At 45.7% G+C, this 12,581-nt stretch overlaps 1 protein-coding gene across 1 annotated transcript; it reads left to right on the top strand.

The window, feature by feature from the left end:
• Positions 1 to 741: 741 nt before the first annotated feature.
• LOC136517056 (WEB family protein At5g16730, chloroplastic-like) lies at positions 742 to 4,532 on the top strand. The gene is made up of 3 exons (XM_066510570.1): positions 742 to 1,404; positions 2,325 to 2,429; positions 2,528 to 4,532. The coding sequence occupies exons 1-3, from the start codon at positions 1,054 to 1,056 to the stop codon at positions 4,076 to 4,078; spliced, it is 2,007 nt and encodes a 668-aa protein (XP_066366667.1). The 5' UTR covers positions 742 to 1,053; the 3' UTR covers positions 4,079 to 4,532.
• The last annotated feature ends 8,049 nt before the right edge of the window (positions 4,533 to 12,581 follow it).

Below are 12,581 nucleotides of genomic sequence, written 5' to 3'. Positions count from 1 at the left end.
CCACAATGTGCTAGTGATGCTCCAAATTAAACGGGTCCCACATCAAGTATTGGGCAGTGGCGCTGGAAGAGCTGCAGTGTTCCAAATATTGGCACCGAAGCCATAAATCTGATGGGACCCATGGTCTCTGAGTCTAGCAGTTCCTTCTCTGAGAGAAAAAAAATCTTCTTTCTAAGCCCTTGTTTAGTTCCAGGAATTTGGATTTTGGGGCTACTGTAGCATGTTCGTTTTTATTTGGCAAATAGTATTCAAATATGGACTAATTAGGCTCAAAACGTTCGTCTCGCAATTTCCTACCAAACTGTGCAATTAGTTTTTCTTTTCGTCTACATTTAATGCTCCATGCACAGTCCGCAAACATTCGATGTGACAGGTACTGTAGCAACTTTTTGGAAGTTAGGGTAAAACTAAACAAGGGCTAACTTTCTTTGCATCAACCGAGGTCAGCAGCCAGCAAGAAAATCTTTGTTTATTTTTCAAGCATCGCCTGGCAGCGGCGCAACTACGTGCTTCGCTCCGCGTTTTTTCTGGCACCACTCGTTTTAAACATCACTGGCCACAATGACAAGAGTAACTCTATAATTTTCTCTCTCTCTTCTGGGCGTCACTCAAGCAGCACATTGTGGCCGGTTAACAAAAGCACATACTTGCACAAGAATATTGTACAAACACAATAGTTTAACCTTATGTACCATTCCAATTTCCACCCACCCCAAAAGAAAAAAAACATTTCAACTCGCACAGCCCAATAATCCACATGATCTAAGAACCTTAGCAAAAAGAACAAGAAAAAGGGCGGAAAAACATTTCCAGTCCCCACTTCTCTTTCCCGTGCTCATGTTCTCCAGCGTCCAGCCTCCTCACCTCACAGGCCTACTACAACTATAGAGTACCAGTCGTCTCGCCGGGCCACCACCTCTGGTAGTAGATCTCGCGCGCCTACCCCCCGCGCGGCGCGCAACCCACCCCACCCCGTCCGTCCGCGCGCTATTCGCGGCAATGCCACTGCCCTCGGCGCCGTCTCGGTGGTGAGCCGCGGCCGACGACATCGACATGGCACGACCCCGCCGCTCGTCCCCGGTGGCGATGAGGTCTCCGGCCAGGGCGGCGCATGGCCGCCGGGCCGCCGCCACCCCGCGCCAGGCGTCGTCCCCGTCCCGGCCGCCCCGCCGCGGCCGCCGGCTGCGCGGCGTCCAGAGCCCTTCCCTCGCCTCCGCCCGCCGCGCCCCCGCCCCGGCGCACGCGCCGCCGCCAGCCACCCCGCCGCTCCGTTGGCCCGGGGACGCCGTGGCGCCCCGCGGGTCAGGCGCTGCCGCGTCCGTGAGGAGGATAGCCGCGTCGCTGTGGCGGGCGCACCCGCACCCGCCGCCGCGGGAGCCCGGGAAAGCGCGGCGACGGTTGGAGGTGAGCCTGCTGTTCTCGACTCGAGATCCGTGCGCGTTGTTGCGTTCCAGGCTTCTAGGGGTCTCAGGTAGCCGTTCTGTTGTGTGTTCCGCGATAGCGGGCTCGTTTTTCGGGAGTGTTTTCTGCTGCTGAGCTCGCGATTTTCGCGGAGAGGCAGCTTCGAGTAGCATGAGAGTACGACACTGAGTGGCCGGGTGGTTTGTGAATTGTGATCGTTTGTTTGAGTGGTAGTGTTCGTTTGTTTGAGTCGCAGTGTACGTTTCTTTGGTTTTTGTCGTTGTTGGGGGGAGGTGGGGCGATTCTCTGAATTTTTTGAGCTGAATGTTCCTAAAGCTTGGCAATTTTTTTTTCATCCACTAGCAAAGGGAGTGGTTGTTGCTTCTGCAAATTTCGTAGCAGTTTTGCTAACTAGCGTAAGCTCTTGAAATTAAGACTCATTGTTTGCACTTTGTGATTGCGTAATTCCATGGTTTTCGTGAATTTGCCTCGACATATTTGATATTTCCATGTCAAGCACCGAACTACAGGCTGCTTAAATTTTGGCTTCTTGAGGAAGAGCAGTCTCCGTCTGTGTGGAGTGTGGACCAATCATGTTGAGTTTTATGCTAGATTATAGTAAGTTTTTCTGAGTTGGTCCAATTGGTGATCCTTATCATTCCAGTCTGCTTTGGATTCTTTTCCGTATGTCCCTTTCAACTGGGCCTGAAGATGTGACATCCCCATATTTCCATGTGTCAATGTACAGGGCGATGTAACCTGTGCGGTCCCCAGATACTAGCTGCTCTTAGTTGTGAAACGAAGACATCCTAGTGCACGGATTTTGACAAGTTTTACTCCATTTTGCATGCGACTTCTGTAATACCAGCAACATACTTCTTATTAAGTATTAGTGGTGAACTAACAGGGAATTAATTTTGCAGCCTAGCCCAAGGCATCTGCATACTCCGGATCGTTGCAATTACTACAAAGCGGTCCTTGAGGGCAGGACAGGAACTAAGCCTCTTGGCAATGGCATCATTCGTGAGGTATATGTCTCCTTCATAAATTATTATTTCTGGTATGGACTACCACCTTCCTTTCTGATCCAGTCTTATTTGATGAAATGATTATGTACTACAATTAGGTTGGACCTTATTCTCCATCACCCCGAATTGAAATGGAAGTAGCAACAAAATGGGACCGTCAATGCCTGAACACATCTGGCGGTGCTGACTATGATTTCTGTGATCGTCATGCAGCAGCTGCTAATGAAGAAATCTCTGCACTTAAAGAAGAGCTTATGCAGGCCCGCAACCGGATTCATGAGCTTGAAGCTGAGAGCCGATCAGCTAAGAAGAAGCTTGATCACTTGGTGAAGAATCTCGCTGAGGAAAAGGCTTCCTGGAGGAGTAGGGAGCATGATAAGGTTCGAAGCATCTTAGATGCTGTTAAAGGGGATCTGAATCGAGAGAGGAAGAATCGACAAAGGGCCGAAGTCATGAACTCAAAGTTGATGGATGAGTTCTCTGAGCTGAAGTCATTGGCTAAACGATATCTTCAAGATTATGAAAAGGAAAGAAAGGCCAGGGAACTCATGGAGGAGGTGTGTGATGAATTAGCGAAGGAGATTGCAGACGACAAAGCTGAGGTCGAAGCTTTGAAGAAAGAGTCAATGAAGATAAGAGATGAGGTGGAGGAAGAAAGGAAGATGCTACAGATGGCAGAGGTTTGGCGTGAAGAGAGGGTACAGATGAAGCTTGTGGATGCTAAACTGACATTAGACAGCAAGTATTCACAGCTGAGTGAGCTTCAGGCTAACCTGGAGGCTTTCCTCAGTTTCCACCGAGGCAGCAGTGTAGACAAAGAAACAGTAAGAGATGGTGAAAGGCTCAGGGAAGCAATTAGCTCAATGAAGCTTCATGGTAAAGAGTTCTCATACAAACCACCACCTCCTTCCGAGGACATTTTTGCTGTGTTTGAGGAACTCAGACAGAGAGAAGATATTAGTGAGAAGGAAATTGGACAGTGTAATGGAGATACTCCCTTGAACCATGCAACAAAGATCCATACAGTGAGTCCTGAAACTGACATCTTTCTGGAAAAACCAGCAAACAAATATTCCACTCAACCTTGTGCCAGAAATGAGGATGACGATGACAGTGGATGGGAGACCGTCAGCCATGTAGAGGAGCAAGGGTCTAGCAATTCACCTGATGGAAGTGAACCATCAGTAAACGGTTTCTGTGGACGAAACGATGCATCAGCAAGTGGAACCGACTGGGAAGAAGATAATTGTGAAAACTGCAGATCAAATAGTGGCATCAGTGGTGTCTGTTTGACGACTGGAGAGAAGCACCCGAAGAAGGGTTCTTCTTTTGCCCGACTCTGGAGGTCATCAAATGGTGATGGCAGGAGGAAAACAGGTTCAGAGTTACTGAATGGTAGGCTTTCAAGCAGCAGGATGCTCGATGCCGCTCTTTCTCCTGATCTCAAGAACAGTGAGGTGTGCCAAGTCTCACCGAGTGTTGGGGACTGGAGTCCAGACTTGCTAAACCCTCATGTTGTCGGCGCTATGAAAGGGGGTGTCGAATGGCCCCAAGGCACCCAGAAGCGCAACCTGAAGTCCAAATTCTTGAACGCAAGGACCAATGGACGTAAGGTACAGCTGCGCCAAGCGCTAGAACAGAAGATATAGCATGGCATGCTCATTCATATTCTTCGTTGTCAAAGAGAACACCATGATCTTGCCTGGTGGAGGAGGTAATCTGGAGCGGCACCTTCAAGTATAGGGCAGGTACCGTTGTTGTATCTTGTATGGGGATGCTGCACTGGCCCTCCATCGAGTGTCATCACTCGCTGTACCTAATTCATGCCCTTGTAAAATGTAAAGCATTTAGCTCGCTTAGAAAAATAGTGAGCTCCGATGCTCCGTATAATCAAATGTAACAGTAGTATTATTTACAGTATATTTTTTTTCCCGATGTCACTCAAATAGTGCTATTAGCTCCTTACTCAATAGTGCTATTAGCTCCTTGCCGGCTCTTTTGTGCGGTTTCTCTTCTTTCGAAGTCAGCTCCTTGCCGGCTCCTCTGTGCGGTTTCTCTTTCTTTCGAAGTCAGATCCATACAAAGCATATCAGTCTTGGCTCGATATTGCGTCGTGTCTTTCAGGTGAATTTGAACGGGACATTTTGTTGTTAGATTGATCTCCCAGTCAATACGCCCAAGGGCCTATTGGGCCTTGGTCACGCGCCCTGATCGGGGGCGCCCAACCCTACATGGTTGGTGGGCCCCCGTCGCACTGCGCTATATAAAGAGGTGGGGGCCGGCGGCTCGAGGTACGAGGTTCACCGTGAGCCGCATACCCCACTAACAAACCCTAGACCGATCTGAGAGGGCGCGCAGCCAGCGACAGGAAGCTCCACTGACTTCGCCGTCGCGACTGCACTGCATCACCGTCTCCACTGCGTCACCTCTCCTCACCGACCGTCGCTGCTCGTGTGCTGCCTCCATCAACGAACCAGCGATGGACGGATCGAGCTCCAACTCCACCGGATCCAATGGTCTGTGAACCCTTCACTCTCCTCACACCCCTCTGTCTCCCTGTCTCCCTCTCGGTGTAGTGTTCTAGGTTTAGATGTGCATGTGTTATTACGAATCCAACTGTTTCCCTCCTAGATCTACTGCTAGAGATCCTAAATGATTTTAACAATGGCATCAGAGCCAGCCTATCTAGTACGTGGATCTAGATCAGAGAAAAACAATCGAAAGAAATCTAAAGAAGTTGGTCCGATTTTGAATCGGATCAAGAAAGAGAAAACCTAACCCTAACAGAAAGGGGACGGTCATTAGGGGCTTCGGCTGACATAGGGTTCGGTTGAACCCTAACCTCGATCCCTTCGGATCTGAGAAAAGTTGAAGGTTCGGATGAAGAATACCTAACCCTAACTCTAGAGAGCTCGGGAAAAGGAAAGAAAGAACCGATTTCAAATCGGGGGAAAAGAAAACAGTGGCCATCCCAAACCCTAACCCTAACCCTAATCGGCAAATCGGATCAAATCCGAACAAACGAATCAAAGAAAGGGGAAGAAAGGGAAGGGGTGGCCTACCTCGCCGTTGCGCGGCACCGCAGTCACGCCGGCGCGCGGGGAAAAGAAAGGCCGGCCGGGGCTCAGCTCGCTAGGATCCGGCCACAGGGGCGCCGCGGCCAGGCCGCTCGACGGTGGCGCGCTCACCCGCTGGGGAGCGCGCACACCGGCGAGGGGGCCGGCGACGGCGCCGGGACCTCGCTGCTTGCTCTCGCCGTGGTCGCTCGCTAGGTGAATGACTGAGGAGAGAAGGGAGAGCAGTGAGGCGAACAGAGAGAGTGAGAATGCCGAATGGCGCTAGGGTTCAAGGGCGCCGCTGCGGTCGCTGGTTTTGTTCCTGCGATACGCGCGGATGGCCGTCCGATCGGCGCGAGCGGCTGAGATCAATTGGGCGCGCGGACGCGCGAGCTTTGCCGGCCCAGGCCCAGGTTGCGGCCTGGGTGCGGCCTGCGTGTGCGTACAGTGCAGTGCTGAGCCGGTTTTGCCGGTTTTTGGGCCGTTTTGCGCTGCTATGGGCCAAAATGGAATCTGTATAATAACACAGTGAAATAGAATTAAAAGATTTTTCCAGAAACTTTTGATGCATATTAGATGAATCTGTATTGCATTTTTTATGCAAATTTCTGTACAAAATTTATCCGACGATATCTTTTTGTTCAGTAAATAGTAAAGTTGCTTCTGAAAAATAGAATTAAAAGATTTATTAAAGTTTCCGCTGCGTACTTAAAAATTATTGTTTTCATTATTAAATTCGAACCAACGGGAGAATTTAATTTTGAAAATAGAAAAATTTTACAGTTATTATAATGTTGTTATTATTCTGACCAACATTGATTAATAGCAATATTATAATATTGATGTTATTATGGTTTTTTGTTATGCATTATTTTTATTTCTGCTCAACGGTGATGTAGATTTAATGTATAAAATAATTGTATGTTTTAATTTTGACCAACGTTAAACTAAGGCATGCAATTATTGTTGTTATTATTTGTGTTCTCACACTATTTGAATTATGTTTTCAGGAGGATACAACTTGATGAGTTGTATCAAAGAGATCCCCACTCTAAAAGGTGATAACAATATTGAGTGGAAGAAAAAGATAGACCTGGCTTTTATCCTCGCTGAGGTGGACTGGGTTGTCACCATACCGTGTCCTAGAGAACCTATGGCACCGGTGAGGGAGACAGATAAGACTGATGCTGCATGGCAGAATAGAGAGCGGGACTTTACTCCCGTAAAGATGTCTTTTGACCTTGAAAATAGAAAGTGGGTCACAGCCAATAAGAAATATTTGGCTGTGATAAAGAATACAATTGAGCCTGCAATAGTGGGCTCAATTTCAGACTGTGACACGGTCACAGAGTACCTAGAAAGAATAAAGAGTCAGTTCACTGGCTCTTCAAAGACATATGCAACCCAGCTGATCAAGCAGCTGGTAACAAAAAGGTACTCTGGTGGCGGCAGTGGCATTAGAGAGCACATACTGAGAATGAGCAATCTGACATCTAAGCTCAAACCAATGGATTTGGCACTCAAAGATGAGTTTCTTATTCATTTGATTTTTGCTTCTTTGCTCAAAGAATTTGACACTTTTGTTGTTAATTACAACATACAGCCTGAAAAAATGGAATTTAGAAAAGCTCATAGCCATGTGTGTGTAGGAGGAGGAAAGAATAAAAGTTTCACAAGGTGGTACTGTCAACTACCTAAAAGATAAGAAAAAGAACTATAATAATAATTCTTCCTCCAAGTCATTTGGAAAGGGTCCCATGCAACAGTCTCAGAACAAGCAATTTTTAGTGGATAAAGATCAGTGTCTCTACTGTAAGAAGACGGGACATTATAAGAAGAATTGTCCTGATTTCCTAAAGATGATAATGAAAAATAAATGTGAGAACATTATTACGTTCATAAATGAATCCTTGTATGTAAAGTTTTCAAAATCTACTTGGTGGATTGATTCAGGTGCAAATATTTATATTGCTAATTCATTATAGGGATTCCGTTCGATGAGAACTTTGCAAAGAAGCGAAAGTTTCATTAAAGTCGCAAATGGAGTACAAGCAGATATTGAGGCTGTTGGCGATCTTCCTCTAGAGCTTGCTGATGGCTTCATACTTTTTTCTTAGAGATGTTCTTTATGTACCTTCTTTGCAAAGAAACTTGATTAGTGTATCAAAGTTGGACCATGATGGTTATGATTGCTATTTTGGAAATGGCAAATGTCAGATATTGTTTAATAATAAATGTGTTGGTCTTGCCTTCCGACAAGACGAGCTTTATTTGTTATCACTTCGTGAAAATGTCAATTCCGTATGTGATGTGAATGAGAATGTATCCTCATCGAACAATGCAAACAGAAAACGAAAGAGAGCTCACGATGCGTTGTCAAAATTATGGCACTATCGTTTAGGCCATATTTCGAGGGGGAGAATAGAAAGACTAGTTAAGAATGATATTCTTCCTCCATTAGAGCTCTCAGATTTAGAACAATGTAGAGATTGCATAAAAAGAAAGTATGTAAAAAAATTAAGAAAGATGCCAAACGAAGCGCAAGAATTCTACAGATTATTCACACAGACATATGTGGTTCTTTTCCTGTGAAAAGTGTGGATGGTTATGATTTATTCATAACATTCACAGACAATTACTCTCGCTTTGGCTATATTTATCCAATTAAAGAAAGAACAGAAGCGTTGGATAAATTTAAAATATTTAAAGCAAAAGTTGAAAATCAGCATGATTTAAAGATTAAGATAGTCAGGTCTAACCGTGGGGGAGAGTACTACGATCGGCATACCTCATATGGACAAGTTTCTGGACCTTTTGTAAGGTTCTTACAGGAGAATGGTATAGTTGCCCAGTATTCAACACCGGGCGAACCTCAGCAGAATGGAGTAGCTGAAAGGCGTAACCGTACCATGATGGATATGGTGTATAGTATGATAAGTTACTCCACTTTACCGATGAGTCTGTGGATGGAGGCGTTAAAAACCGCCATTCATATTCTCAATAGAGTACCAAGTAAGTCGGTGCCCAAAACACCGTATGAGTTGTGGACAAGAAAAGTACCCTCACTTAACCACTTGCGTGTGTGGGGGAGCCCTGCCAAGGCTAAAGTTTTTAACCCAAACATTGGGAAGCTAGATCCCAAAACAGTAAGTTGCTATTTCATTGGCTACCCAGAAAAGTCAAAAGGTTTTCGTTTCTACTGTCCTGACAGATATACAAAGTTTGTGGAAACGAGACACGCTGTCTTCCTAGAGGATGAAATGATTAGGGGGAGCATGGTAGCTCGAGAAATTGACCTTGAAGAGAAACGGGTGTATGCACCCACTCCAATAATTCATGAGCTATTTTTCTCACTACCTGTTGTTGCTGCACCGACAGTACAAGATGCTGTGGTGCCAGCACCTGTTGTTATCCCGCCTGTGGCAACAATGAACGATGATGAGGAACCTGTTCCTCAGGATCCTATAGAACCTATTGCCACACATGAGAGGGAGCAACAACAGCCTCAAACAGAAAATGTGCTAAATGAGGAGGCCCCTAGAAGGTCTCAAAGAGTTAGAAAATCAGCTATTCCTGTTGATTATGAAGTGTACAACACTGAAAAATTTTAAATGGAGGATAATCCCACCTTATTTGAAGAAGCCATAAAAAGTGATCATTCATCAAAGTGGTTTGAGGCCATGGAAGATGAAATGAGATCAATGAGTGCGAATAAAGTTTGGGATTTGGAGATAATTCCTAAAGGAGCCAAAACAGTAGGCTGTAAATGGGTCTACAAAACAAAACTTGACTCTCAAGGGAATATAGAGAGATATAAAGCCCGACTTGTGGCAAAAGGCTTTACACAAAGAGAAGGGATTGATTACAATGAGACCTTTTCTCCAGTCTCATGTAAGAATTCCTTCAGAATCATAATGGCATTAGTGGCACATTACGATTTAGAATTATATCAGATGGATGTAAAGACGACATTTCTCAACGGAGACTTAGAAGAAAATGTTTACATGGCACAACCAAAAGATTTTTGTCATGGAAGGAAAAGAACGTTTGGGATGTCACCTAAAGAAATCTATTTATGGATTAAAACAAGCTTCAAGACAGTGGTACTTGAAGTTTGATCAGACAATAAAGAATTTTGGGTTTAAAAATAATGTTGAGGACAATTGTGTCTATGCAAAGTTTAAGAATGGAAAGTTTATCTTCCTTGTCCTGTACGTGGATGATATCTTACTTGCTAGTAGTGATGTCAGCCTACTACTGGAAACAAAGAAGTTTTTGTCCTCAAAATTTGATATGAAAGATCTTGGTGAAGCTTCGTTCGTTCTAGGGATCGAGATTCACCGAGATAGAAGTAAAGGGGTATTAGGACTGTCATAAAAGGCATACATAGAAAAAGTCTTAAAGAAATTCAGTATGCACAAATGTAGTCCCTCACCTGCTCCTATAGTCAAGGGCGACAGATATAGGGATTTTCAATGCCCTAGGAACTAATATGAGATCGATCAAATGAAGTGGTTCCATATGCTTCAGCTGTCGGAAGCTTGCAATATGCTCAAATGTATACACGCCCTGACTTGGCATTTGTTACCGGGTTACTTGGCAGATTCTAGAGTAATCCTGGAATAGAACACTGGAAATTGATAAAGAAAGTCTTGCGTTATTTGCAAGGAACGAAAGGCCTCATGATGACGTATAGAAGATCCGATTCACTCCATATAGTGGGATATTCAGATTCTGATTATGCGGGAGATAATAGAAAATCCACGTCTGGATATGTGTTCACTCTCGCAGAAGGAGCTATTTCATGGAAAAGCTCAAAGCAAACCGTCACTACATCATCCATAATGTATGCCGAGTTTGTAGCGTGTTATGAGGCAACGGGGCAGGTGAACTGGCTAAAGAAGTTCATACCCGATTTGAAGGTGGTTGACGACATCAATAGACCACTGAAGTTATACTGCGATAATAATCCAGCAGTACAGTATGTTCACAACAATAGGTCAAGTGATACTGCCAAACACATTGACATAAAGTATTATGTTGTGAAGGATAAAGTTCGGGATCAAATGATAAGTCTTGAGCATATAAGTTTCGAAAAGATGCTCGTGGATCCGCTTACAAAAGGCTTACCACCCAACGTGTTTAGAGAACATGTAGCCGGCATGGGTTTAAGGAAAAGCCTATGATTCCTGGACTATAAAGGGCCCAAAAGTTAAAGTAACTATTTCAGATCAAAGACGTGCATTGTAGCTGTTAAATCTATCAGCGATTGACCGTGACGATGAAACATGCTTTATGCATCATCTGTGAAGAAATGAGTAAGGATAAAATGATTGAAGTTTAAAGTTTAAAGATAAAAGTAATAGTGAGATCAAGGGGGAGAATGTTAGATTGATCTCCCAGCCAATAAGCCCAACGACCTATTGGGCCTTGGTCACGCGCCCTGATCGGAGGCGTCCAACCCTACATGGTTGGTGGGCCCCCGTCGCACTGCGCTATATAAAGAGGTGGGGGCCGGCGGCTCGAGGTACGAGATTCACCGTGAGCCGCATACCCCACCGACAAACCCTAGACCAATCTGAGAGGGCGCGTAGCCAGCGACGGGAAGCTCCACTGACTTCGCCGTCGCGACTGCACTGCATCACCGTCTCCACTGCGTCGCCTCTCCTCACCGACCGTCGCTGCCCGTGTGCTGCCTCCATCAACGAACCAGCGATGGACGGATCGAGCTCCAACTCCACCGGATCCAATGGTCTGTGAACCCTTCACTCTCCTCACACCCCTCTGTCTCCCTGTCTCCCTCTCGGTGTAGTGTTCTAGGTTTAGATGTGCATGTGTTATTACGAATCCAACTATTTCCCTCCTAGATCTACTGCTAGAGATCCTAAATGATTTTAACATTTGTAATCTATACCGTAGAGGAACAGTAACTGAAAATCCGTGCACAGTCCGCCAATCTGGATGTTTGAACTATGCTGTACTAAGATCTAGAAGCCTGCATTGGCACTAAAAACACGCAGTGCTGCGCAGTGATGCTGAGTTATTCCGGCAACAGTAGTTCGCGGTTCAAAGACCACATCTCTTGTATCCTGTGGTTTTAAGACCACATTCATCTTGTTCGTTTGTTAGTTTCAGCCAGACTTATTTAACCAGCCAACAGTGTTTTTCTCTCACAACAAATCAGCACCAGCTAGCCAAAACCAGCCCAGAAACCAACTAACGAACAAACCGACTGTATCCTGCGGTTTAAAGACCACGTCTCTTGCAGACCACCTCTCTTGTATCCTGCAAGAGTAACTTGCAGTTGCTCGCACCATGAGAAGAATTGACACCTGACAAATGAGGTCTCATCGTTAGGCTTACGCGGCTCCGCCAACCAGAGAGATCGGCACTCTGATGCTGAGTTCGCGGTTCAAAGACCATACGTTTGTTTCGTCGTAAATGATCGTGGATTATTTACTGCTGGCTGGTTTGATGTGAGAGAAAAATATTCAGTCTGTTCGTTGGTTGGTTTCTGAGTTGGTTTAGGCTGGCTGATGCTGATTTGATGTGAGAAAAAAAACATTGTTGGCTGACTAGTTTGAGCTGGCTGAAACCAACAAGCGAACAGACCGATCCAAACTTATAATTAGATCGTATACGTACAAGCGAACATGCTGGAGCGAGCTCTGTACTCCGTATTCGACAGGAGCAGGAGTGCAGGACCATGTAGCGGCAGCAGCACAAGATGTACGTGGCATGCAATGCATGGGACACATCTCTTGTATCCTGCGGTTTAAAGACCACCTCTCTTGCAGACCACCTCTCTTGTATCCTGCAAGAGTAATTTGCAGTTGCTCGCACCATGAGAAGAATTGACACCTGACAAATGAGGTCTCATCGTTAGGCTTACGCGGCTCTGCCGACCAGAGAGATCGGCAGCTGACGCCCGTGAACCTGGGCCACCCAGGATCTTCATCGCTAGCTGAGCCGGCCTCGGATCCGGCTGACCAACCAGACGCCAGCGGAGGACCCAGCAAGATTCACAGCTAGATCACCACATGCGCTACGAGGTAATTACAAATAAAAACAAGTGCACGAGACAAAACATCAGCGC

Source organism: Miscanthus floridulus, chromosome 17 (genome assembly GCF_019320115.1).
Source record: "Miscanthus floridulus cultivar M001 chromosome 17, ASM1932011v1, whole genome shotgun sequence".
NCBI classification, from domain to species: Eukaryota; Viridiplantae; Streptophyta; class Magnoliopsida; order Poales; family Poaceae; genus Miscanthus; species Miscanthus floridulus.
The sequence above is the reverse complement of the archived record's forward strand: the minus strand, read 5'-3'. Positions and strand labels throughout refer to the sequence as shown.

What these genes read in the sequence shown, in the direction of transcription:
- LOC136517056 (XM_066510570.1), top strand. Translation starts at nt 1,054, where the DNA reads ATGGCACGACCCCGCCGCTCGTCCCCGGTGGCGATGAGGTCTCCGGCC. An exon ending in AAGCGCGGCGACGGTTGGAG is followed by an intron (nt 1,405 to 2,324) that starts GTGAGCCTGCTG and finishes TTAATTTTGCAG; the next exon opens with CCTAGCCCAAGGCATCTGCA. An exon ending in GCAATGGCATCATTCGTGAG is followed by an intron (nt 2,430 to 2,527) that starts GTATATGTCTCC and finishes TACTACAATTAG; the next exon opens with GTTGGACCTTATTCTCCATC.